This window comes from Halictus rubicundus, chromosome 5 (assembly GCF_050948215.1).
Source record: "Halictus rubicundus isolate RS-2024b chromosome 5, iyHalRubi1_principal, whole genome shotgun sequence".
NCBI lineage: Eukaryota > Metazoa > Arthropoda > Insecta > Hymenoptera > Halictidae > Halictus > Halictus rubicundus.
Genome location: NC_135153.1, coordinates 3156188 through 3179573, shown reverse-complemented (window position 1 = coordinate 3179573; position 23386 = coordinate 3156188). Strand labels below are relative to the sequence as shown.

General features: G+C 40.6%; 2 protein-coding genes across 4 annotated transcripts in view; one reads left to right on the top strand and one right to left on the bottom strand.

Moving 5' to 3' along the window:
• Positions 1 to 198: 198 nt before the first annotated feature.
• Positions 199 to 23386, bottom strand: part of LOC143353996 (trypsin-1-like) — a 315355-nt gene continuing 292167 nt past the window's right edge. Inside the window, exons 1-5 of one of the 2 annotated variants that reach the window (XM_076787649.1) lie at positions 5350 to 5447; positions 4343 to 4511; positions 3510 to 3645; positions 2617 to 2724; positions 199 to 1185 (exon numbers count right to left, since the gene is read on the bottom strand). In XM_076787649.1, coding sequence (XP_076643764.1) covers positions 889 to 1185; positions 2617 to 2724; positions 3510 to 3645; positions 4343 to 4511; positions 5350 to 5395 — 756 coding nt within the window. In that variant the 5' untranslated portion in view covers positions 5396 to 5447 and the 3' untranslated portion in view covers positions 199 to 888. Of the gene's footprint in view, positions 1186 to 2616; positions 2725 to 3509; positions 3646 to 4342; positions 4512 to 5349; positions 5448 to 23386 lie in introns of those variants that run through there. The other variant, XM_076787650.1, reaches the window with a different exon arrangement.
• LOC143354001 (uncharacterized) lies at positions 11126 to 12683 on the top strand. 2 transcript variants are annotated; one of them, XM_076787656.1, is made up of 4 exons: positions 11168 to 11192; positions 11267 to 11471; positions 11533 to 12050; positions 12119 to 12683. In XM_076787656.1, exons 3-4 carry the CDS (start codon positions 11533 to 11535, stop codon positions 12123 to 12125), a joined length of 525 nt encoding a protein of 174 aa, XP_076643771.1. In that variant the 5' UTR covers positions 11168 to 11192; positions 11267 to 11471; the 3' UTR covers positions 12126 to 12683. The 2 variants fall into 2 exon arrangements, with proteins under 2 accessions (XP_076643770.1, XP_076643771.1); XM_076787655.1 differs by having other exon boundaries at positions 11126 to 11471.

Genomic DNA, 23386 nt, shown 5'->3' with positions numbered 1-23386 from the left:
TTCGTCTGACGTTGATAAGCTTTCGAGAAAACATTATAACAATGACTGGCAAAATATGAATGATTTACTATAAAAATGTAATTGATGAACGAGGCAGAACAATAGATTTGATTGAGAACTTCCCAGAAGAAGAAGAAGGAGAAGTATATGAAGAAAGACAAGAGAAAAAGCTAATTAAAAGAAATAAAAATACACATGTAGCTTTCTATATTTACAATCATTTATTTAAATCTTTCTTGTGTCTTAACATAAACAAATGAATAAAGATTTAATTTTAGTAACAGATTAAATTATTAGTTACTGTCTGAATTTATTTTGCGCTTACAAGCTGCTTACAAAACTAGCTATGTCCGAAAGGTTTTCTAGCAAAACTACATATATGGTATATCCAAATGTTATACATAATTTTTTTTTTCAAATTTTGTGCAATACTTTTAACACATTGACTGCCGTAACATTGACTCAAAATATTTTGAAAACTTTATGTACAGACTCGACAGACTTTAAGAACTATTTTTGTATTTTTTGAATATTTAATTTTGTTTCTCGACTGTATTTCAAAAAATGAAAAAATGTTTTTCCTGGTGCCAGAATGACTTGTCAATTGTAGACGCCCAGCATCCAAAATTTCAATGCAAATTCCAGAAGTTAACTCGTGATTGGCAATCAACGTGTCAATTAGTATTAGTGTGATATTACGTCGAAGCTATACATTTAAAATTTCATTTGGGACGTTCGAAATAGAAGATCCCCAAAATATCTTAGATTGATCTCGAGTGGACATAACCAGTTTTGGAATGAACTAATTCATTTATTATTATTGGAAGACAGATTAGACAGTATAAAGATGAAAGAATTGAATTATTGAAGAAAGGAACGAATCCCCGGTTAAACGCCGGAGTTCTGCTTGATCCACGAGCGAAGGCTAGCCACGTTCGTGTAGACACCAGGGTATTTCGGTCTAGCGCATCCGTAGCCCCAAGAGACGATACCATAAAGAGTTCCGCCAGAGGTCAGTGGGCCACCAGAATCACCTTGGCACGAATCCTTGCCTCCTTGTGTGTATCCAGCGCATATCATACGGGCGGTGATCGAGTTCGCGCGTCCGTACAATTCCTGACACTGCTTTCTGGCCACAATGGGGATAGACACCTTCTGAAGCACCGGCGACGTCGCTCCACCCTCCTGCAAAGTGGTTAAACGAACAATTTTCAAAAATCAAACATTCATGTTAAACACATCATATCGCGAATCGTCAAGCATTTATTACAGCAAGCATCTGTTACTGTTACAGTTGAAATCGTACTCGTGTCCCTTTTAACAGAACATACTACAGTAAAGTTTTGATCTAAGCCGAACGTAGCTACACGATCTTAGTCAGTTCGCCTACCCCCTCCACTGGGGGGGGGGGGGGGGCATACCCCGCGAGGGGCCAAGAAGCTCGACCTGCCTCCGTCGGTCACCGAACACTGTAAACATGCTGTGTCATCCGATACCGGATCGAGTATATCGGTGCGAACCACTACTAATCTAATTACAAAACTTCTTTATTTTTCATTATTTCATTATGGGACTTTCGCCAACTTATTCGTGGCATTTTTCTGATTAAAATGACACTAAACACGCTATAATTTGTATTCAGTGGTTGAATTGACGGTATGTAGTGCGCCTTCGACCGCACGGTCGACGCGGTCACAAAAAAGTAGTAGCCCTACGCGATATATGTCACAGCACGGACTCGACTGTGCTTAGATCAAGACTTCACCATTAGTAAACTGCGGATTTTAGGTGTTTATGACAAAAATGAATTGGCAAAACACGACACTGTAAAAATAGTACAGAACGTATAATAGTGTTGTATAGAATAGTATAGAACGACACTAAACACGATATAAACTGTATTTAGCGGTTTATTTGACGGTATGCATTGCGTTCAGCCGCCCGGTTCATGTTTACATGTCGTTTTCTACATTCGGCGCGGTCGGTGAGGTCACGATAAAATAGCAGCCCTACACGATCTATGTCGGAGCACAGACCCGAGGATCCGGCTTGGTTCAAGATTTTACTTTATCCCTGACAAAAAGTACTCGATCTAACTGATTAAATGTGTATCCTTAAAACTATTCGTATTTTCAATGTGAAAATCATTCAATGATTCAATCGATGTAACCTACAGTCACCGACAAACACAGAATATTTTGTATCTGAGCAAAATTTTTAGAAATTACGTTAATGTTTTAGTAAATATATTCTGCATTCTATTTTTCAGATATTTATTTTTCAAATGATATGTTTCAAATGATTGTATTTTTTACAAACTTGTTTGATCAGATCTATTTCAATGAAGTTAATATGGCTATGTGTCCACTAAATTAGTCAATGTTTAACTTAGCAAATCAGTAAATTGGGACTCCCCATCTCCCAACACGTTAAACGCCACGCCGGTCCCTAGGGACCGGCGCTGGACTTTCCGTTCAGGCCTCGCCAGTCTGTACGGACCGGTAGGGCCCGCTTGACGGCTAGCTGTGGCGTGAACGGAACAGCACGTAAAGCACAGAGAAAATATTGAACCTAATTAGGAACCGGAAGTATGAATGTATAAACAGTTTAGCTTACCCTGAGTGCTCCCCAGCCAGTAATGTCTACCACTTTGCCAGTTGAAGGCTCCGCGTTAGCCAGTTGTACAGGTTTCACAGTGGAGCTGAATACGAACGGTTCGTTGACCTGCAACAGCATCACCGTTTTCTTACTTTGCACAGTGTCAGGTGTCATATTAACTGTAAGAATCTAATATTTTACGCCCGGCAGAGTCAGTTAACTCTATCGGATATCGATAAACAATTCTCGTGCTATTGTAGTAACGTACTGTGTCGCGTCTCTTGAACAAAAGGACGAGTTAAATATAGTAGTCGTTAATAAACGATCGAAATTCAGCACGGCAAAGTAGTCTTCATTCATTCACGGCAGTTTCGTCGATAAAAGCCCATTCTCAAAATAACTGCACTCTTTCCCGTGATTGAGGTAGGGGACACAATTACTGTGGGGGGTTCCGATCACTGTGCCTATATTAATTAAACCCTATCGCCTTATTAAGCCTTCTGCCTTACTTTTAAACCATAACGAATACTAAAAAAGAGATACTATAGATATTAACAAAGAGGTATGTTATATATCTCTTTTAAAGATATTAAAAAAATTTTAAAGATATTGAAGATATTAAAAAAGATTTTAAAGATATTAAAGATATGAAAAAAGATTTTAAAGATATTAAAGATATTAAAAAAGAGATATGTCATATATCTCGTAGTATAATTCATATAGTATAGTATAGTATAGTATAGTATAGTATAGTATAGTATAGTATAGTATAGTATAGTATAGTATAGTATAGTATTCGTATAGTATATGTCATAGTATAATTGATATAGGCACAGTAATTGACGCCCCCACAGTAATTGTGTTTCTCGCCTTATATCGGTTGAATGATGCATGCGAAAGTTTTAATTTACCTCGATAAGGGCGATGTCAAAATCGATTGTCTGCGAGTTGTATTGGGGATGGCGAATGATGTTCTTGACGGTGTGAACGGTGCCTTGGTCCTTGTTGTTGTTGCCAGCCTTCAGTTTGTAGCGACTGGGCGCCGATCTGTAATCGATGGAACATCAAAATGTCAATGACTCGGGTTAGACTTGTGAGCGACGCGAGCAACTAACTGTCCCGAACCCAACGAAACCGGGGCTCCTATTTCCTTTCGAAAATATGCGGCCGGCATTCGGCGAACCCTCCTCTCTTCATTATGCAACGGCCGACACGCGAAATCGAACGCTGTCCCCCGAAGTCGATTTAATTTGATAACGAAATTTCGCGATGACACTAGCATCGACGTAACTGTCTTCTCGCGCAATTAAATCATTCGCATGACTTCGATTATGCGCGCACTTTCAATTATCCGTACAATTGGCGACACGATCGAATGTGAACGGGTGTAAATTTGACAATCGGCCAACGAAATACAGTGAATTCTCGATATATGTCGACAACACGGGTCTTGCCAGCATCATGTATCGTCCATGTATCACCCGAGCCGTGTTATGTTTACACTCCTCTCACGGGGTATACCCCGCGGTAGTGGGGATAATTCCGCGACGTTTCTCATCCAGTCCTTGGCGACATATATAGAGAAATCGCTGTATTCCCGTTGCCTGGGAGATGGCACTAAGACCCGACAAGACCGAAACGCAGTTTTCGCTGGTCCGTCCCGTTACGAAGTTCCCACACACGCGGAACCCGCTAGGATATTCCGTGTCCGCGCACTGTTAGCTTTGCGCATTTGCGTTATTACCCTACGCAATGGCCAGCCGTGACGGCCCATTTACTGCTGATGATTGAGGCACCGCAAATGTGTCCGGTAGTTTGAAGGCTCAGTTGATGGGGGTGCTCTTTTATATTCACCGGGGCTCCTCCAACGATTCGGTTGTCCAGAAGCGGAGGCTCCGCCTTCATTTCGAAGGCTGCAATAGAAACATTCAAATTGTTAAATCGAAAATTCGAACACCATCATTCCTACGAGAGTGCTATTTAATTAATCCGCTTGTCCCTTCGTGTCTCTGTTCACGTCGTCTCATTTAATCCCTTGCCCCACGATTTAAGTTCCAATAGCGTGTGCCAGAAACAAAAACAAGAACGCCCAATGCTGTTTACGGTGGGGCGCATCAACAAAACACGAGCGTGACACGTATTGTTTACATTCAGACCGGTGCACCATGGGTCAGGCTCGCGATACTCATTTTTGGCTCGATTATCTGGCCACGAGTCTCACACGTGGTTGTAGGGCAAAGGGTTAATAACTACCACTGAGCATTGATGCCAACACTTTGAGAATCAACAATGAATTTTTTCGATTCTATATTGTGTGTCTCAAATTCAGTTAGTTGCAAAAAGTGATTAGAAAATGTGAGTAGAATAATGTGAAAATAATAAAGACAATTGCATAAGAATTATAGTCAAACATGTATATGAAATTTTAACCTACAATAACATTTTTTATCTCGTATGTTGTCTAATATAGGCGACTCTAAATGGAAATACAGTGAATTCTCGATATATGTCAACAACACGGGTCTCGCCAGCGTCATGTATCATCCAGGAGCTTCGTTTTGTATTAATATTGGCTTCGATTTCTTTTATCGATTTGCTTTCTTTTAATGTAAAGAAAAATAGTATGGCTAATGTGAATATTGAGAATAAACGACTCCATAGCCAACAACGTGCAACGGGTTAAATTTTGAAGAAAACAAGAGAGAAAAGTAAAGTGGTAATTCGATTTGGTAATTGTTCGTTGTCACTCACCAAGGGCTCCAACAATTAGAAGACTCAAGCACAGTGTTCGCAACATCTTGAGAGAATGCTAGGCAATGGTTGTGTCGGGCTTTTATAGGGAGGCTTGTTCTTCTGATTCAGCGAAAAATCCTTATCTGACGACAATGCACCTTCGCACGAGCGGCACGTGGTGCAGGCATTCGTAATATCGTATCTTCTCTACGGAAAGAATAGCATAGCTTTTTCGCAAGCGCGATTGCAACGATATCGTGAGATAAAAATCACGACGTACCGAGCTAGTGGGGCGATGGGATTTTGAATAAGCGCGCAATAGTGCTACACGGCCAGTAAGGAATTTTTTAGTGATCTTTATCGTCCCGATGCATTCTATAATCCTGGAGGATGGAGATTTTTCGGCGAGCCACCATCGAGGAGATTCAGAATTATTCCTCGTACACGGACCAGACATCTATGGTTTATTTGCTACTTTTGAACAGTGGCTGATACATACAAAACTGACTTTTGAAAAAATTGGTTCTCGAATTTTTATAAAAAGAAAAATAAAATATGATTAAAACAGTATCGAAATATATATATACTCAACAAATTCTTAGTTTATTCAGGATATAGAGGATCATAAAATTGTAACAACAAAAATATATGCAAAATGTGCATGATTTCAATGAAATTTTTAGCACGTCTATAACCGACATAAATCTGCACTACGTATTTTTCCATGTCCATTAACACTAGATTTACAGGAACCGTCCAAATAACGGGTACTAATATTTTTGATTTAAAATTATTAAGATTCTAAGGATGCATACATCAGAAATTATTTAGCAAATTTATTTCTTTGGGTATATATTATTTCAAAAATATTGCTAAAAATGTGGGCAGCACTTTCTTGTTATTTTTATAAAGTAATACAAAATAGTCACTTTTAGTGCTCCGTAAACCTAGTGGTAAAAGCCCAGATCAGGAAGTTGTAAAAATCGACTTTTATTATTTTCTTCGAGATCCTGACCAAATGCAACTTTTTCAATCATTTAACAAATTAATCCTTCTAAAGGGTGTCCCAAAATAACCTGACATTTTAAATTGCGCGCCATTTTTTGTGGTGAACATAGAGTACTAATTTTTGGCAACTGGCATCAGGAAGTATTGAGGTTTAGTCATGGAGAATTACACGATCGAGCAACGCATAGAAATTGTGAAAATTCACTACAAAGATGGTGAAAACTTCGCAGAGACGGTTCGAGAAGTCATCATAACGCACAATCTCGCAAAATCGTTTTCAGCGATGAGTGATGAATTTTAGGGACCGAAAATCCACAAGTGATTCAACAGCTTTCCATGCATTCACCACGAGTCACTGTTTGGTGCGGATTTTGGATTGGAGGAGTGATTGGGCCGTACTTTTTTGAGAATGCTGCTGGAAATGCGGTTACCGTCACTGGTGTTCGCCATCATGACGTGATAACCAACTTTTTATGGAATCAATTGAACTGCATGGACTTGGAAGACATATTCTTCCAACAAGATGCCACACTGCGGACGAAACAATGCAGTTACTGCAGACGAAGTTTCCTGGTCGTGTTATTTCGCACCGCGGCGATGTGAATTGGCCACCAAGATTGCGTGATTTGACGACATTGGACTTTTTTCTTTAGGGGTTTTCTGAAAGGAAAAGTGTATGCCAATGATCCACAGACCATTCCGGAGCTCAAGGAAAAAATTGGACGCAGCATTGCTGAAATTAGTCCGCAATTACGCTAAACTGTTATCGAAAATTTCGTCAAAAGAGGGAACGTTTGCAAGCAGGGACACACACACAAGGCCGTCATTTATCAAATATTGTGTTCCACACATAACCTCCATGTTTGTACGTTATATTAAAATAAAAGCATTCATACCTAAAAAAAAATACGTTTTATTAATAAATTAAAATGTCAGGACATTTTGGGACACCCTTTTGTAATCCAAAAAATTTCAATTCGTCCGAATTAATATTCGAACATTTATTTTGTTTTAAAGTGTGCACGGAGACTTTTTCGACTGTATTGAAATTTTTCAAGACATCTGCTCGAACTTTCCGCTGAAAATTTAATCAGGTTTATGACGCACATTGCCAGCTAGCGTGTCTCAGCGAAACGTTCATTAGTAACCAGGGACCAATCATTCCTCGGCGATTGGCCGTTAGAATTTGAGGGTTAATCGGCTGCGCTGATTTAGAGATTTTGTCAGGAAATATATGGATCAGCAGCGACCGGCTTATGTTGCGGTGCGTATTCAATGCAGTACAGCGAAACAGATCGGCAACTGGCATTAGCTTGCGACAGTTCTGAATGTCAATTGTGTAATGTGTCTCCCGGGCTTTGTCCATTGTCAACGAATCCCCTGTCCGTTGTGTCCGATCCGGTTTAGTCACGCGTTTTATTAATCACTTTCATCTGTATCGCAATCGAGCGTCGCGCTCCGTTTCGTAAGAACGATCGCGACGATTTTCCATTATAAATAGAAAACAAATCATCGTTACTCGCCCGAACGCTGCGTCGCGCGATGACACATTTTTATTCTCCGTTCGGCCGCGCGAATACGCAAACACGCCGCGGGTAGAAACGTTGCTTTCAATCCCGACGTCGAATCGAATTTCCTTTTAACCCTTTGCACTCGAAGAAATTTTCACTCCAAAATGAAACATTTCTTTCGACCTAGAATATTTCCCTTCTATAGATTTTGTTTGCATGGTATACATACGAAAATCGTGCAATTTACTCGTACAATACTGAAGTGTTTAGTAATTTATTAAATACAAACATATTTAATAGTGTAAAAAATATTTTGAATAATGATACTGAAATTTTTAATGGCGCCTTACAGTCGCCATTCGAGTGGTAAGGGTTAATACCGGGCTATCCTTCGGTATACCTTTCGCGAGGTTACTTTCCATCTGCTTTTTCTTTTTGCTTATCAGATTCGCTCGACGAAACACCGAAAAACATTAGCGCTCGCCACATTCCCAAATTGTGTTTCCTCTGTTCGTAGCTGCAACATTTAATTACCCCTAGGAAAACCCCCAGAGGTACGTACAAAGCGCACGACTCATCAGAACGTAACATTCTCCGTTCCGTGTCCTTTGTCTCAGGATCAGGCTTTCAGGGATCCTATCCCATTTTCGTTCGACACGTTCCCCGACCGTGGACAGCTACCGGCTAGATTAACGTTCCGCGTCACGTTAATCCCTGAATCGACTGCATTCCGATTAATCTGCCGTTCATTTTGCATGGATTCACTTTTTATTCTCTTTATCGTAATCGCCGCAGGTTATCGAGGAGATACCTTACTCCATTTATCAGACATATCTCGCACTCGAGATCGATAACTATTTAGCCATTTAATAACTAGACCGATTCCGTTAAACTCGAGCACAATCTCAAGATTTCCTATCGAGCGTCTCTATTGAGTTTCGTTAAGAAAAAATTTCGAATAAATGACACAGAGCGACATCAAAGAAATATTTTCCAATCGTTCTCGCCTTCTGACGCGTGTCGTTATCACCTTAATCTTTCGAATCGACTATCGATCGCCTAGGATTGTTAAAACGGTGCTCCGGTCGATCCGTTCGGTGCATCCGGACGCCGATAAATCGTTTATCACAGAGGAGAAAAAAAAAAAATAAAAATCGAGATCAACGTATTTAGGGCACGCGAAGTATTCGCGATCTGATAAGATTTCCCATCTAATTGCGTTCGAGATTAGAATAGTCGGACGATATCTCGGTAATCGGTGTTCCTCCGAGGGGAGCGAGGCTCCGCCGCGATCGACAACACTCGAACCGTTTCGTCGTGGAATTCTAAGGCGGCATTCCTCTCAAAGGTCGATTAATTTTCCGGCTGACGTTTCGCGCCGCGGAAACTTTTAATTCGCCGCACCGACGGCCCCTCTGCGCGAGCAGAGGATCACCGAAAACGACGTCCCGGAGAAATTGCTGGAGTTTCATAGTTCTAGTGGCAGAAATTCCGCCGGCGTCCTTGGCTCATTGCTAATTAATTAGTTTTCGACCGGACCCTGGCCTTTCCAATCGGTGCTCGTCTTCGTTCGCTTTTTCTCCACGGCCTTCCGAGTCCTCTATTCCGCGGGACCTCCTCTAATAGAAATTCTTTCAGCAATTATTTAACGAGGGACGAGCCGGAAGCCAAACTTGTGATCTTGTATAGCCCGTTCAAGCTCCGCTGAAACATTCTATAGAGACGCTGCTGCTGACGAGCGCCCGATCTTTCAGGGAATACTTTCGAACGTTCGCGTCGGAAGTTTGTACACACAGATAACGTGGGCAGCTTCTTCGATGCTTGACCAGTGCTTCAGAATTGATTCGATAGTAGATAGCAGCGTCGCCAGATCAAGACTCGTTCCACCACTCTAACTTCCCCTTCTACCGCACCATTCCCCCATGCTGCAGAGATTAGCAAGTGTCCCCCCACCACCTAGCTGAATTGGGTTCTTCCACCCCCGAGTCACCGAGTTAGGTCCACTGAAGTAGAAACGCTGAATTAGAACCCAGTGTCGCCAGATCAAGACTTGTTTCCCCACTCTAAATTCCATTTCTACGGTGCAATCTCCCCATGCTTCAGAGGTTAGCAGGTGACCCCCTGCCAGCTCGCTAAATTGTGTTCCCCCAACCCCGCGAGTCTCCGAGTTAATTTCACCGAATTAGAAATGCTGAATTACAACTCACTATCGTCAGATCAAGACGTGTGTCCCCACTCTAACACCCCCTTCTGCCCCTCTATCCCCTCATTCTGCAGAGATTAGGAGGTGTCCCCCCACCACCTAGCTGAATTGATTTCCCCCACCTTCCGGGTCATCGAGTTAGGTCCGGCGAGTTAGAAACGCTGAATTAGAACCCAGTGTCGCCAGATCAAGACTTGTTTCCCCACTTTAAATTCCATTTCTACGGCGCAATCTCCCCACGCTTCAGACATTAGCAGGTGACCCCCTGCCAGCTCGCTGAATTGTGTTCCCCCCACCCCGCGAGCCTCCGAGTTAATTTCACCGAATTAGAAACGCTGAATTACAACTCACTATCGCCAGATGAAGACGTGTGTCCCCACTCTAACATCCCCTTCTGCCCCTCTATCCCCTCATTCTGCAGAGATTAGGAGGTGTCCCCCCACCACCTAGCTGAATTGGTTTCCCCCACCTTCCGGGTCATCGAGTTAGGTCCAGCGAGTTAGAAACGCTGAATTAGAACCCAGTGTCGCCAGATCAAGACATGTGTCCCCACTCTGACTTCCCCTTCTACCGTGCTATTCCTCTATGCTTCCGCCGCGACCGGGTCACGTGACGCGTTTCGTCACTGTCGTGACTGTGTCACAGTGTCACGTGACTAATCCGGTACTGGCAGAGAGAGAGTAACTTTTTCCCCTCATTTCGTGCTCCCTCCCCTCATTTGGCGATAACGGAGTGTCCACGAGAGAAGAAACGTGTCACGTGACCGGGCCGCGGAAGCGCGGAGAATTGCGCGGTAGTGGGGAAAGTTAGAGTGGCGTCACAAGCCTTGATCTGGCGACACTGGGTTCTAAAGCGTTTCTAACTCTCCCGAAGCTAAGTCGCTGGCTCTGGGGTGAGGGAAGCCAACTGAGCGAGGTGGAGGGGGGACACCTGCTAATCTCTTATCAGACTTGCGGTTTTCTCCGCGGGTCTCCGAGTCTTCTTTCACTTGAAAAAAAAGAGCCTTCTTTCACTTTATATTGCTCGGAGATTTTTCCCCCTGCCGCGAGACCATCGTCCAAGGTCGCTCTTCCTCCGATTATCGCGCAAGAGAGATCACCGTTTCCCTATTGTTCAGCTTCTAACGATGTGGTGAGACCGTTATATTTTTTACGTCTTTTCTAATACACGGACGCGACGTATTTTGTTTTTTTTTTTGTCGCGCGAGAGAGAGAGGGAGGGAGACAGAGACCGTCTCTCTTTCTCCGATCCATTCAACGGTTTTGCTGAAGATGGAGAGAAGTACTGACTGGTAGGGATGTAGATTGCTTATAAATTGCTCTTCTGGATCCACGATCATTCAAATCACTCCATTCAACTCTACTTCACTCTATTCAACAGTTTGACGAAAGTGAATTTTTACTTCACTCTATTCAACGGTGAGTGAAAGATACAAATTATTTCTTCATTTTTTGCAAATTTTTTTATTATCTTATTTAGATGGCGCGCATCACTCATATAATGGATATGGACGGATTTGAGCTTTCGAGTGGATTTTTATGCAAGGAATTGGCTATAATAGATGTTCACGATGGTTCCAATGTGTTGGCAGAATTCCGTTTGGGCAAGACAATTAATAATTTATCTGCGGACGATAGGCGGACCGTGGAGTATACTACAAATTGTGTACATGGAATTCCGTTTACTGATTTTGGTTTTGAAAGTTACAACCAGGGCGATATTAAAAGTGTTATTCGCAATTTTGTTAGCGATTGTAGTAACCCTGTTGTAGCCTATAAAGGTGGGCATTTCGAACTAGATATCCTACGACAAATGAGAATAAATAGTTACAATTTAGAAAACATGGAATGTCCAACATATGACAATCTAATAAAAAATCCAAAGTACAGAACTTTTGACAAGCCATGTAGACTTCACTGTCAGACATCATTACGAACACACTGTTGCTTGAACGAAGTGAAGACATTTAGATTATGGTACATCAATGAGAAAGGCAGGTAACGTATCGAATAGAATATTTCTTAGTTAGTGATTGATTGTTTACTAATCGTTTAATTTTCTTCAGGTTCTAAATGATTGAATATTTAAAGAAAAAGATGGATTTTACCGATTATCATCTCGAACGAGATAAACTTCGCAATTTCCGTAACTGGTATCTTCCGTACACAGTAAAACTCGCAGCTGCAGGGTTTTATTATTTGCAAGAGTATTTGTGGCGTGGAATTACGTCAATGGGCAGAGGGTGACGATCATATAACGGAGCATGATCAAGGGATTCGTTTGTGGAACCGATTGCGGCAACTGCAATGTACCGATTAGTGTCGATCCTAGTCATCAATATCAAATAACTTTGACGGATCAAACGTTCGTAGCGATGGCACGTTAACAAACGACATAACTCGCCATATACTAATTCATTCCAGCATCTACATGCCAGATTAGGGGTGCCGAAGTGCCCCCAGCAGCCTGTCTTTCAATTAAGAACAAACACCACGCGCGAACAGGCAATTTTCAAAATTAGAACCTCGCGGCGTCTTTAATATTGGTGACGGGTCCAACGAAAAGACTAAATGTAATTAAATAAACTAAATTGTAATAATTCGCAATAAAAAAAGAAACATGCAACAAGATCATCAAATAGTTCAATTATTTTTATTATAATATTAATCTAAATTCTAAACAAATTCTAAGTTAATAATTTTAGATTCTAAATAATTTTTCCGTTAGCGAATGATAAACTGACTTTAAAAGCAGATAATCTTTGTGCCAGTTGGTGGAGCCTCTTTTTTTATAATCTTTCATTTGACCCGTCTAAATGTAATAATGGTCGTTACTTAACATTTTAATCAGTCTCATTAGAGAAAATCTAGGGATGATGGTAATTAGGATAAGCTAAGTTCCCATGCCTTATCTGTCTGTAAGATATATGATTATCATAGTTTACCTATAATTACTGGATCTAACCTAGATCTCGTGTAGACATAACACGGACCATGACTGAAGCAGATTTGGGATAGTAATTCGCAAGAACATGAAGGTTTGGGTTAGATTTGGGTCAAGTTGTAAGTCTATCTCAATTTCATAACTAAAACTCGTGTATTAAACAGTAAGAGCGTATATGGAGAATGATCTCTGTACTTAACTCAAATCTAGCCCGAACCAATACAAATATCTTAGAAACATCGAAAATACCATATACAAGGTGTATTGCGTAAAACAGGCCACCCAAATATATATTTTCTATGTAATTATTTCAGACACTTTTTTTAGACGTTATTTTTTGCGGTTCTATTTAAGGTTACTCCCTTGCCCTTCACTTACACTCTAACATTAGTTAATTATTACAGAGTTTACTTTCACCGTGATTTCTCACTAATAACAGAAGCCAACTTGCAATTAAGATTGTAAATAAACACATTTGTCATTACTCCGGGATATTCAAAGAAATTTACAACATCACAACGTATTTACAAACGATAACGTTGCCAACAATACGCAGTAAAAAAGATTATATGCATATAATTAAAAGACATGTGACCTTGAAGAGAAACAATAAAATACGCCATTCTAAAAATACTTTCCTTCAATCTAACTCGTATCTGGAAGCCATTACACACTGTATAGGGTGCAGGATATTTTTGCGAACATCTCAGAAACCAAAACCGAGCGATGATAACATATATGCAAACAGGTTTTGCACTCCAAATTAATGCTTTTGTACATCATATTCACGATCGAATAAATCCCGATGAATTTTTGAAACGTACTGATTAGAGTCACCGAAACGAGAAGAATTTGTATCAGAGTTTACAATTAATAAATTGTGAGCGTGTTTGCAGTCATTAATCAAGGTTCAAGAACATTTCTTGAAACCCTAGGGGGATCATGTCATCGTTATTTCACTATTTATATCAAGTGTAACAAGTGTAAGTGTGTAAGTGTACTTTTATGAATTTTTCATACTCAAGGTCACGTGAAGGTCATAATATTGCAGGTCGTTGGATTCGTCTTGACCTTGGCTATCATATAGCGATAATAAAAATATATCATTTCATTTAAAAAAACTTCGATAACCTTGAAATCTCAAAAAATATAACCTAGAACAAATCTTTTTGCCTATCATAATATCTGCCCCTCTGAACCAACTAATGTTTTCCTCTGAAATTTTCTTCTATCATAAAAAAACGAGCGAGATATTTTAGGTGCTCTAGTTAGGTGAAACACCCCGTATAGGGAAATCATTGTATGTTTTCTTAAGCTATTTTAACGAAAAAATATCCGACGCAAAATCGTCTTTGTTGGAACATTTATCCAGTTTGTTACAGCCTGTACGTCATTTTTGCGGAGCTCGGAACATGTTCGCGCTTCGAGTGGCCCGCAACGCTTACCAATATCGTCTCCGAGCACACCGGTGTCTACTTATGCGGCATATTTCGAGGATTGTTACGACCAAGTAAGAGAGCAGGATGGCGGGCTGCGCACTTGCCGACATAGGCTGGCGGCAGCCGGCTGCCGATTAACATATAAATCAAATCTCCGTCCGACGGACCGTTCCCCGCAACCCCTAACTGTTCCCAGCCAACGCCTATCCGTACCGTCTCGTTCCACCGTCGTCGTTTGCCGCGTGTTCACGCGGTCGGATACGTGTCCGTGGCAGTCCATGCTCGTCCTCGTCCTCGAGAAGAGTGCTCGGGGGCCGAACTTTCGGCCCTCGGCTGAGAAGCCGAAACTCATCCGGATACAAGGTTCAACGCGCGGGAACTCGACAAACTTGATATCCTGATTGAATATGTCGCGTGGAGGGAATCGCCGAGCTGTCGGCAGCGGGCGACTTTCGCGCCGAGTTTGCACAACTCGCCCGGGAGGATCTTCGGAGGCTTCGCGAAAGTACCCGCCGCGTCAAACTACGATTTAGTTTCCGCGCGCGTAGCCGAGCGATTCGATTTTTCGAAAATACGCCGGCCAACCTTCTAACCCCCCCCCCCCTGCCCCAACCCTCCAGCGGTGGAAGATCGTCCCCACGTCACAGCCCTCTTCGAATCGAATTGACAGCTAATTTAAACGCTTCTCACTCGTTTGGAACTACCCGAGCTGCCTGCATAAACACGTCGACGCAGATCGACCGGATAGCGAATAGTCGAAGCTACACCCCGCGACAATACTATTAGACACCGTCTACTCGATAATTGGCGAAAACACGGGCCTGGCCAGGGACAGTTATCGGCTAGAAGATACTATTCTCCGATCCACTGCGAAGCTCGAGAGAGGCCTCGGTTGTATCGGTGTGAGACCATTACTAATCTAATAAAAAAGCTTCTTTATTTTTCATTATTTTTTTAGGAGACTTTCACCAATATTTGTGGAATTTTGCTGATTAAAATGATACCAAACACGGTATAATTCAGATCATATTTACACGAATTTTACGTAAATATAATTGTAATATATTTTGTTTCATTTTCATTAGAAAAATACCACGAATATGTTGGCGAAAGTGCCATAAAAGAATAATGAAAAATAAAGAAGTTTTTTTATTAGATTAGTAGTGGTCTCCTGGTCTCACACCGATATACCTAACCCGTATTTTGTTTACACTCCTCGGCGAACTCTCGAGCTTTGGGGTCCCTCACGGGGTATACCTAGCGGTAGTGGGGATAGTTTTGGGACAATTATCGGCTAGATGTTTCGGGCATTTATCGAGTAGAGAATATAAAATCGCACAAATCTATATGACAAAAAGGAATTTATTTTTCTTGTGTACCATGTGTTATAGTTTACTGGAGTGTTTTCTGAAGAAGGCTATCTTTCTTCAACACCACATTGTAATTAATATTTCTGAGAATTATGAAGCTCTATAAGAATAGCTGATAACACTTTCTATGAACCACGACAAAACTATAAGACAAGCTTTATTACGTAGGCAAACTGGACGATCTGAGATAAGAATATTAATTGAAATAGATAATAGTTAACTTACAGTACAATAAATAATACTTATCTTGTCATATTTTTTGTTTGTACAGTTTGGGTGTAAGAAATGTAATGGTCATCCGTCCTAGGAGTGAATCTACAGCTCTTGTAATTTTTTCTGACATAAAACGTTTTAATTTAAATGATCATAATGGCTGAAAATATTAATTTCATGACTTAAAAGAAGAGGGAATCACTATTTAAATGTTCAAATAGGTAGTGATGGTATTATGGCATCATATGCAAACTGAAACTACCATTTTCCAGAATTTTTCTTTATGCATTCTTATTGGAACTTATAATATGAGGACGTTTTTCAAAAGTTCTACGGTCCATGTCTTAAACAGAACCTTCCAAAAAGTTCCATAACTTTTTCGATCCCTATATAACACGTTCCATGCCGACTGCTTTTGCTCGACTTTTCATTCAGCCCACGTAATGTTCTGACTAAAGACTGATATATTATATGCATAAACTATTTCATCCTATCATCGACCAGTAAGAAATTAATGTGCACATTGTGCATACAGTGGGTCTACAAAGTATTCGTGTACCGTTTCAAAACGAATAACGTTTTTAAGATTGGACCAAACACTTGAGTTGTTTGAGTTGTTAGAAGTATAAGTATATAATTTCTTTTTAATAGGTCGGAAAATTGGTTTAATTGCTATTGGTCGGAATTGCGACGAGCAAAGTAATGGTCACAATTTTTAACATTTTTATCTGTGCCTGTAGTGAAAATTTAATTGATTCCTGTTATAGATCTACGTATATTATGTATTGTACAATACATGTACGAAGTTTCATCTAAAAAAAAAAAACTCAAATCGTTTGGTCCAATCTTAAAAATGTTATTGGTTTTTAAAAGACGTACGAATACTTTGTACACAAACTGTATCAGTGTTCTAATATTTTTAATTTACGATCATTAAAGTAGTAAAGATGCATCCACGACACAACATATTTATTTCTTTGGGCATGTAATACAAAAAAATGTATAACACGTTCTTATTATTTTTATCATGTAAACACTTATTATAAACACTTTAACACTTTCGGCGCTCTGTAAACCTAGAGTGAATTATCCTGATGGAAGATCTATTATTTTATAAAATCTCGAGGTGAATTTGAAGTAATAAGCAAATAAAATAACTGTTTTGAATTTGAAAGGAAAATGAAAAACACTGTCTTGATGCTGTTCGAGCTAGCATTATAATGTCAAAAAGGGCAATATTTTCCATTCGTTCATTTACTTAATACCTTTTTCATTTACTTTTCGTGGCCGGAAGATTATTCTGTCGAACTCTGTAGTTGCCTTTGTTACGGTGAAATATTGTAAATGGCGGAGTACAGCGGCAGCCATTCTGAGTTTTTCCGTTTGCGCTGCACGAATTTACAAAAAGCGAGTCTATGTGTTTAGTCGTATTTTAATACTGGAAGATGTATTAGATGTCAGTTTCACAATAGTATTTCCATGTCGAAGTTTTTCTTATTCTATAGGAGTCGTTCTAATATACAGGGTGTCCCACGTAACACTTTTCACGATTTTTCAAGTACTGGCGATAATCTGATAAACAAATATTTTAAACAAAAGCTGATCAGTTTTCGATTTGCTATACATTGCAATAAACAAAGTTCGAAACAAATTTTTCTTGGTATTGTCAAGGTCATCTTCATTTTTTAAAATGGCACTTTGTATTTTTGACTTATAAGTATTATAGCTCGTATCAAGACGCATTCAACGACCTAGTATACCATGACCTTCGGATGACCTTGAAGGCAAAGAAATGAAAATTTCATCAAAAAATGACACTCTGCTTGAATGGGTCATATGAAATAATAAATAAGAAAAATATATATAGTGCACTCAACCATTCTATAATACGGTTGTAGGCACGGTCTCGATATAAAACTGTGCAAAAGTTGCGACAACCAACCTATAACATGATGTGCTTATGATATATGTATACATATACAGGGTGGACCACAAAGCGTGATCAGCTTATAGATTATTCTACTGTTAGCGGTTCGATTTTTTTTAGCTAAAATAACATGTTTCAGAGAGAGCTTTAAGATGATTGTACCAAATTTTTGGTAAATTTTTTGTGTATCTTTTTCTGAATTTTTTGTCACTTTTTTGTGATACTTGTGATGAAGAGGAAATACTTTTTACGGTGCTTGCCGAATTCGTCTCAGTATTTCCTAAAAGATGGATGTAAGAAAATTATAGGTTTACGTATAAAAACCTGAAGGTGACCTTGATACCTCTGGAAGAAAAGTGGTTTACAACAAATTTGATACAATCACCTCAAAGCTCTCCTTGAACTATGTCATTTTAGCTTAAACAAATTTCGATCTAAATGCTAATAGCAAAATAGGAGAATATGTGGTCGATCTTCTATATAAATATTTCCAAAAATGTTAAAAGCACGTCCAGTTCGGTCGTCGCCGTATACTGATTCCGAACTGTTAAATCCTGATTTGGCGGCACTGTGCATGGTCCAACAAAACGTTCAATTTGTCTCGGTTCGCAAGGTCCGCACGCGTCGTTGGGCAGCTTCGATTTCATCGCCGGGATTCCGTGTCCGCGTTTCCGATCTCTTTTCCGGATGGTGGTGCGATGCACGCGTGGGATCGAAACGAGCATCGGCTCGCTAGATCTCGGGAGTCGCGTTGCAGATATTAGTATCGGCCCGGCAACGCGATCGTTACCGGAATCGGCGCGGGTACACGGGGAGATCGTAGGTGTCGGCGCGACGTCCTCTGAATTCTCCAACAGCCCGGAGAGCTGGTAGATCCGGTGGACAAAGGGACGGTCAGCGCAATTCGAACGGAAGGAAGGGAACGGTCTTGCCGGCGCAGCGCTGCGCGGCGCGGCGGTCCGCTTCGTTTTCGTGGCATGATGTGTGACCGAGGTGAGAGCGAGTCGGTTGCCGTAAGTCTGCCGTGAAAGGACTAACGAGTCTCATCCTGAGAGAATTCTTCGAGCAGCCGTTCGAGCCACCATCTCTCTGTGCTGCCCTCTCGCCTTCCCCCCCCCCCCCTCCTACTTCCGTTTGCCCCCTGCTATCTGTCCCCAGCGTCCTCCGTTTCCTGTTTCCCTCGCTCTCTTCCTGCTGGAGCCCGCCAACCTCGCCGCAGTATCTGCTCCACCTTACGGTCCATCGTCTCCTATCTCATTCCACCTGCCGTTATCTTTGATCCAACGGTTCTTCCCTTTCTCCAATACGTTCTCGTTTATCGAGCAAACCCCAACTTCCACTCGCCGATGTCCGAGGTTTCGAGCGTGATTACTGTACGCCCGGGACACACGCCTAGTCGTATGCAATTTCCACGGCCCTCGTCGGCCCGCAATTTATCAGTGGAAAACTCACACCCCCACAACCATACCTGGGACCGGAAAGATTGGGCAGATAGGTTTTGCAATACCCCGCGCCGCGACACCTTCAAACCGCTCCCGTCCCTGCCAAAAGCCGTAGTGTAAAAGCGTAAGAATTGTAAAAATTATTTATTCGTAAAAGCAAAAAATCCAAGTCCTCGCATAGTCTCGAACACGTCAAAAAAGTCCAGTGGCCCCGCAGACGGACGCCCTGCCGCTTGCACTCGTCGGACCTGTTGATAGAGTACAGAAAAAACTAGTGTAACTTTGAGAAACGTCAAAAAATCGATTTTTTTTAACCAGGACGCACCAAACCAAAAAATGTGAAAATTTGAGTGTATTGCTTATGAATTAATTTCGTAGGTGTCGCTCTAAAAGTTCTAGACGATATCTGAACTTTTTCGATTTTTCTTCGTGTTTTTCATTTTTTACAGCCATAATTTGCAACGGAAAAATCTGAAAATTTTCTGTAATATTTGGTTCGATACCCGAAGTGTGTCAGATTTTTTATAGAATTTTGAATCGTGATTGAATAGTGAAAATGGGCTAAAAACTGATTTTTCGATTTTTCCTTGTAGCTACTCTTACAGATGAGGTATGGGGCTGAAACTTGGCGGAAAGGTTCCTTTTTTTGGTAGGCTATCGCATGGTTCAGGTCCGATTAAAATCGGCCCAAGGGCGGTTTTGACCCCTAAGCTCGGCTATAGTCATTGCGGCGCGAAAACGCTCGGAAATACGATGAACATGCTCGATCGACTGACCGTGGATGAAAGGGTGCGGATTGTAGTGAATTGGGGCGAGCAATAGCTGACATCAACACCACGATTTTATTCTTCAGACTGGGATTCTTTTGAATCCGAATCGTCGTTTTCGGCTAGATTGATGTATCGATCGAGCTTTTATTTTCATGACAATTTGAAACTCGGAGACTCCCAAGTTTTCACAGTTTTACTTTAATTAGATCAATTATATGGTTAATTCCAAATCGTACATTTGAAGAAAATACACGATCGTAGAAAAATAAAAAAATTTCCAATAGCTAAGGAAAGAGGTGACTGAACTTTTATTTGAGGAGTATACTATGAGGATTAAAGAAATTTTATAATTTGTAACTAGCATAAGTGTATCTTTTTGTCTATTCTTTAGATTCTTTTAATTCTGTGCCTTAAAAAAACTGTAATTAATATAGATATCTAGAGACTAGAATGCTTTAGAATTTATCGTTTACAATTGATATTTTACCGTTCGTACTTTCTATATGAAAATATAGAGTAATTATATTTGGTGCTCATCACTGATTGTAATGATCTCGAAATATGTTGTCGAGGTCATCATTCTGAACAACTTTTCCCAATTCCCAATTCGATGTAACTTCGAATATCGTGGCACGTTCACTTATTATAATGCAAATTACAATAACCATACATAGAATAAATATAGCATACATATGATAAAATGTGTATTACATTTCGCTTACACGTTTGCATATGTTTCATGCATGTTCGCATATTTTATGCAGATAAATTAATATATTTTACGAACATGAATATTCGGACTCAAAATAATGTTCGTATAAAATACATGTACATACATAGGAGGACTGAATGAATAATGTGCCACGAGCAAATGATGTTAAATACCAATTTCTTTGACGGTAACGTGAATTGTGCGATTCCAGAGGCGTGCGGAGTTGAAATTCCCTCAACGTATCCGCTCTTTCGGTAAAGCCCGTTGTAGCTGCAGCGACGGAAACACAAGACACATCGGAGATACATAATTGGCTTCCACGATTGTTCCGAAGTCCTTGAAGGTGCGAGGATTACCGCGGACCTGATTGCACCGGAGCTTTGTGCCGCAATTTGGATTTTCCTCTCGCGTCTGCCTCACCTCGCCTCCACGAGGATGCGCTATACTTCTGAGGCATCGCGCAGACAGTATCACCTTCCTTATTAAACTGTCCAATAAACTGAATAATGAAACGCCTCGGCGAAGGACTCTCCCGCAATCGGAATTTTGTGAAGCATCTCGGTTCTCTCGATTGACGGGTGAAACGCAGAATCGTAGAAATACGAAATCGTGATACGGTAAAATAACGAGTTTACGACGGTAACGAAGTAACCTCCGAAACACCACAAACTGTACAATCCTCTAGTCATTTCAAAATTTTATTTCTCGTTTTAACAATTAACGATAGGATAAGCGACCCAATTACTGTGGGGTACCAATTACTATGCCTATATTAATTATACTTGTTTTTTAAGCATAATGGATATTGAAAAACGAGATATAGATTAAACTTTACCTGAGGAAACCAGAAATTTTTAACTTTTTTTTATGTAGTCCTGTAGATTTTAACGAGAAAATGCCGAAAATCCAAGTTTCAATCCAAGGAGATCACTGAAAGATATGCGTATTAGATGTGCGATTTTCACACGTGACATATAGTGATTTTAATGAAAGAAATTAATATCTCTTTTTTAATATTCAATGTGCTTTCAAAATAAGTATAATTAATATAGGCATTCGCACTCCCATACTAATTGGGTCCCTTACCCTAAATCATACAGGACACAAAATGTGACTGGTACTGTGTTGATTTATAAAAATTAGGGGACTGAATCTATTCGTATTTCTCGCAATTTTTATAACAATATATGCTCGAATGAAGAAATTTATTTAATAATTTCCAATGGAAGCATCCGTGTGATTTCAATAATTATAAAATTAAGAACTGTGAAACCGGTTAGTGTTAATCTCTTAGAAACAAAAATTATACAAAAACCATTTCAGCATCAAATCGGTAGGTGCTTTTCGCTGTACAGTTTATCACTTTCATTAACTGCCGTTAAAAAAGAATTAGTTTGAACATTTTAATATGTTGTCGATAAAAAAATTTGAATAATATGGTATCAGTGAAAAGATAAAGCTATCAGTACACGGACAAATTAGTTTCAAGAAACCTATGAAGCTACCTCACTTATGTCTTAGCGTTGTTCATAACCCGCGTATCAGTAGTTGGCAAATCTCACGTAGTGCAGCTATTAACGACAAAGTAGTGTTATCTGCTTGATTATTTCCTTTAGGGAGTACTAAAAAATGACGTTTATCTCGAACCGCCGATGACAGTCGATGATACGTGAGAACACATATGACGCAATAACTGCAGAAATGCTTGAAAGAAAGTTCATCGTTCACTTATAATCAGATTCTGAAGGTGCAATTAATGGACAACAATTCAGTTGAAAAATGGGTGTAACAGCAAAAAGATTATAGCGCCCCTCGAAGCTATGTTTCTCTACGGCGACTAATTTACGAGTCATTTGTAACCCCCCTGTACGAACAGAATTACTGTGCACTATAGTTTAAGGTATTGTTTATTAAGGCTGGCTTCCATTTGGGGATCCAAATGTGGCTTAATTCCGTGTAGGTTCCATAAATTCAAGGTGAAACAGTCGAGTAGTTCTCTGCAGCCCTGTCTATGAATATTACATCCTGACCCTTGTTAATATTTTATGTTAGGCATTGTCCGCTGATGAGTGGCAAGTAACGTCGGTTAGGCGGAGTCTGCTGGAAGAATCGAGGGCTGGTCTGGTTGAAATGTCGACAACGGTGGGCGGCTGGGTAGATGACCTTTCTTACCCAGGACGCAAACCGTGGAGCCTTCCGAATGAGAAGCTGCCGGCGAAGAACGCAAGGGTTGAGCTGTAATTATACCTACATGCATCGTTCCCTGCATGCATTATAAATGGTCCTGCATTATGTACGAACTGCCGGACGAATCCGCCGACTTATTTCACCGAAAGAATAGCCCCCCCCCCCCCCCCGCCCTCCAACCTCTTCTGTAAATCATACCCAGAGGCGTCGTTTCATTTCCACATTGCTATCTTGCCAACGCTGCTCCTGGAACTCGCTGCAGTCGCGGAAGCATACGTGGCTAATTTTCTTGTAGTTTATGTCTTTGCGGTCGTCTTGCAGACTCTGGAC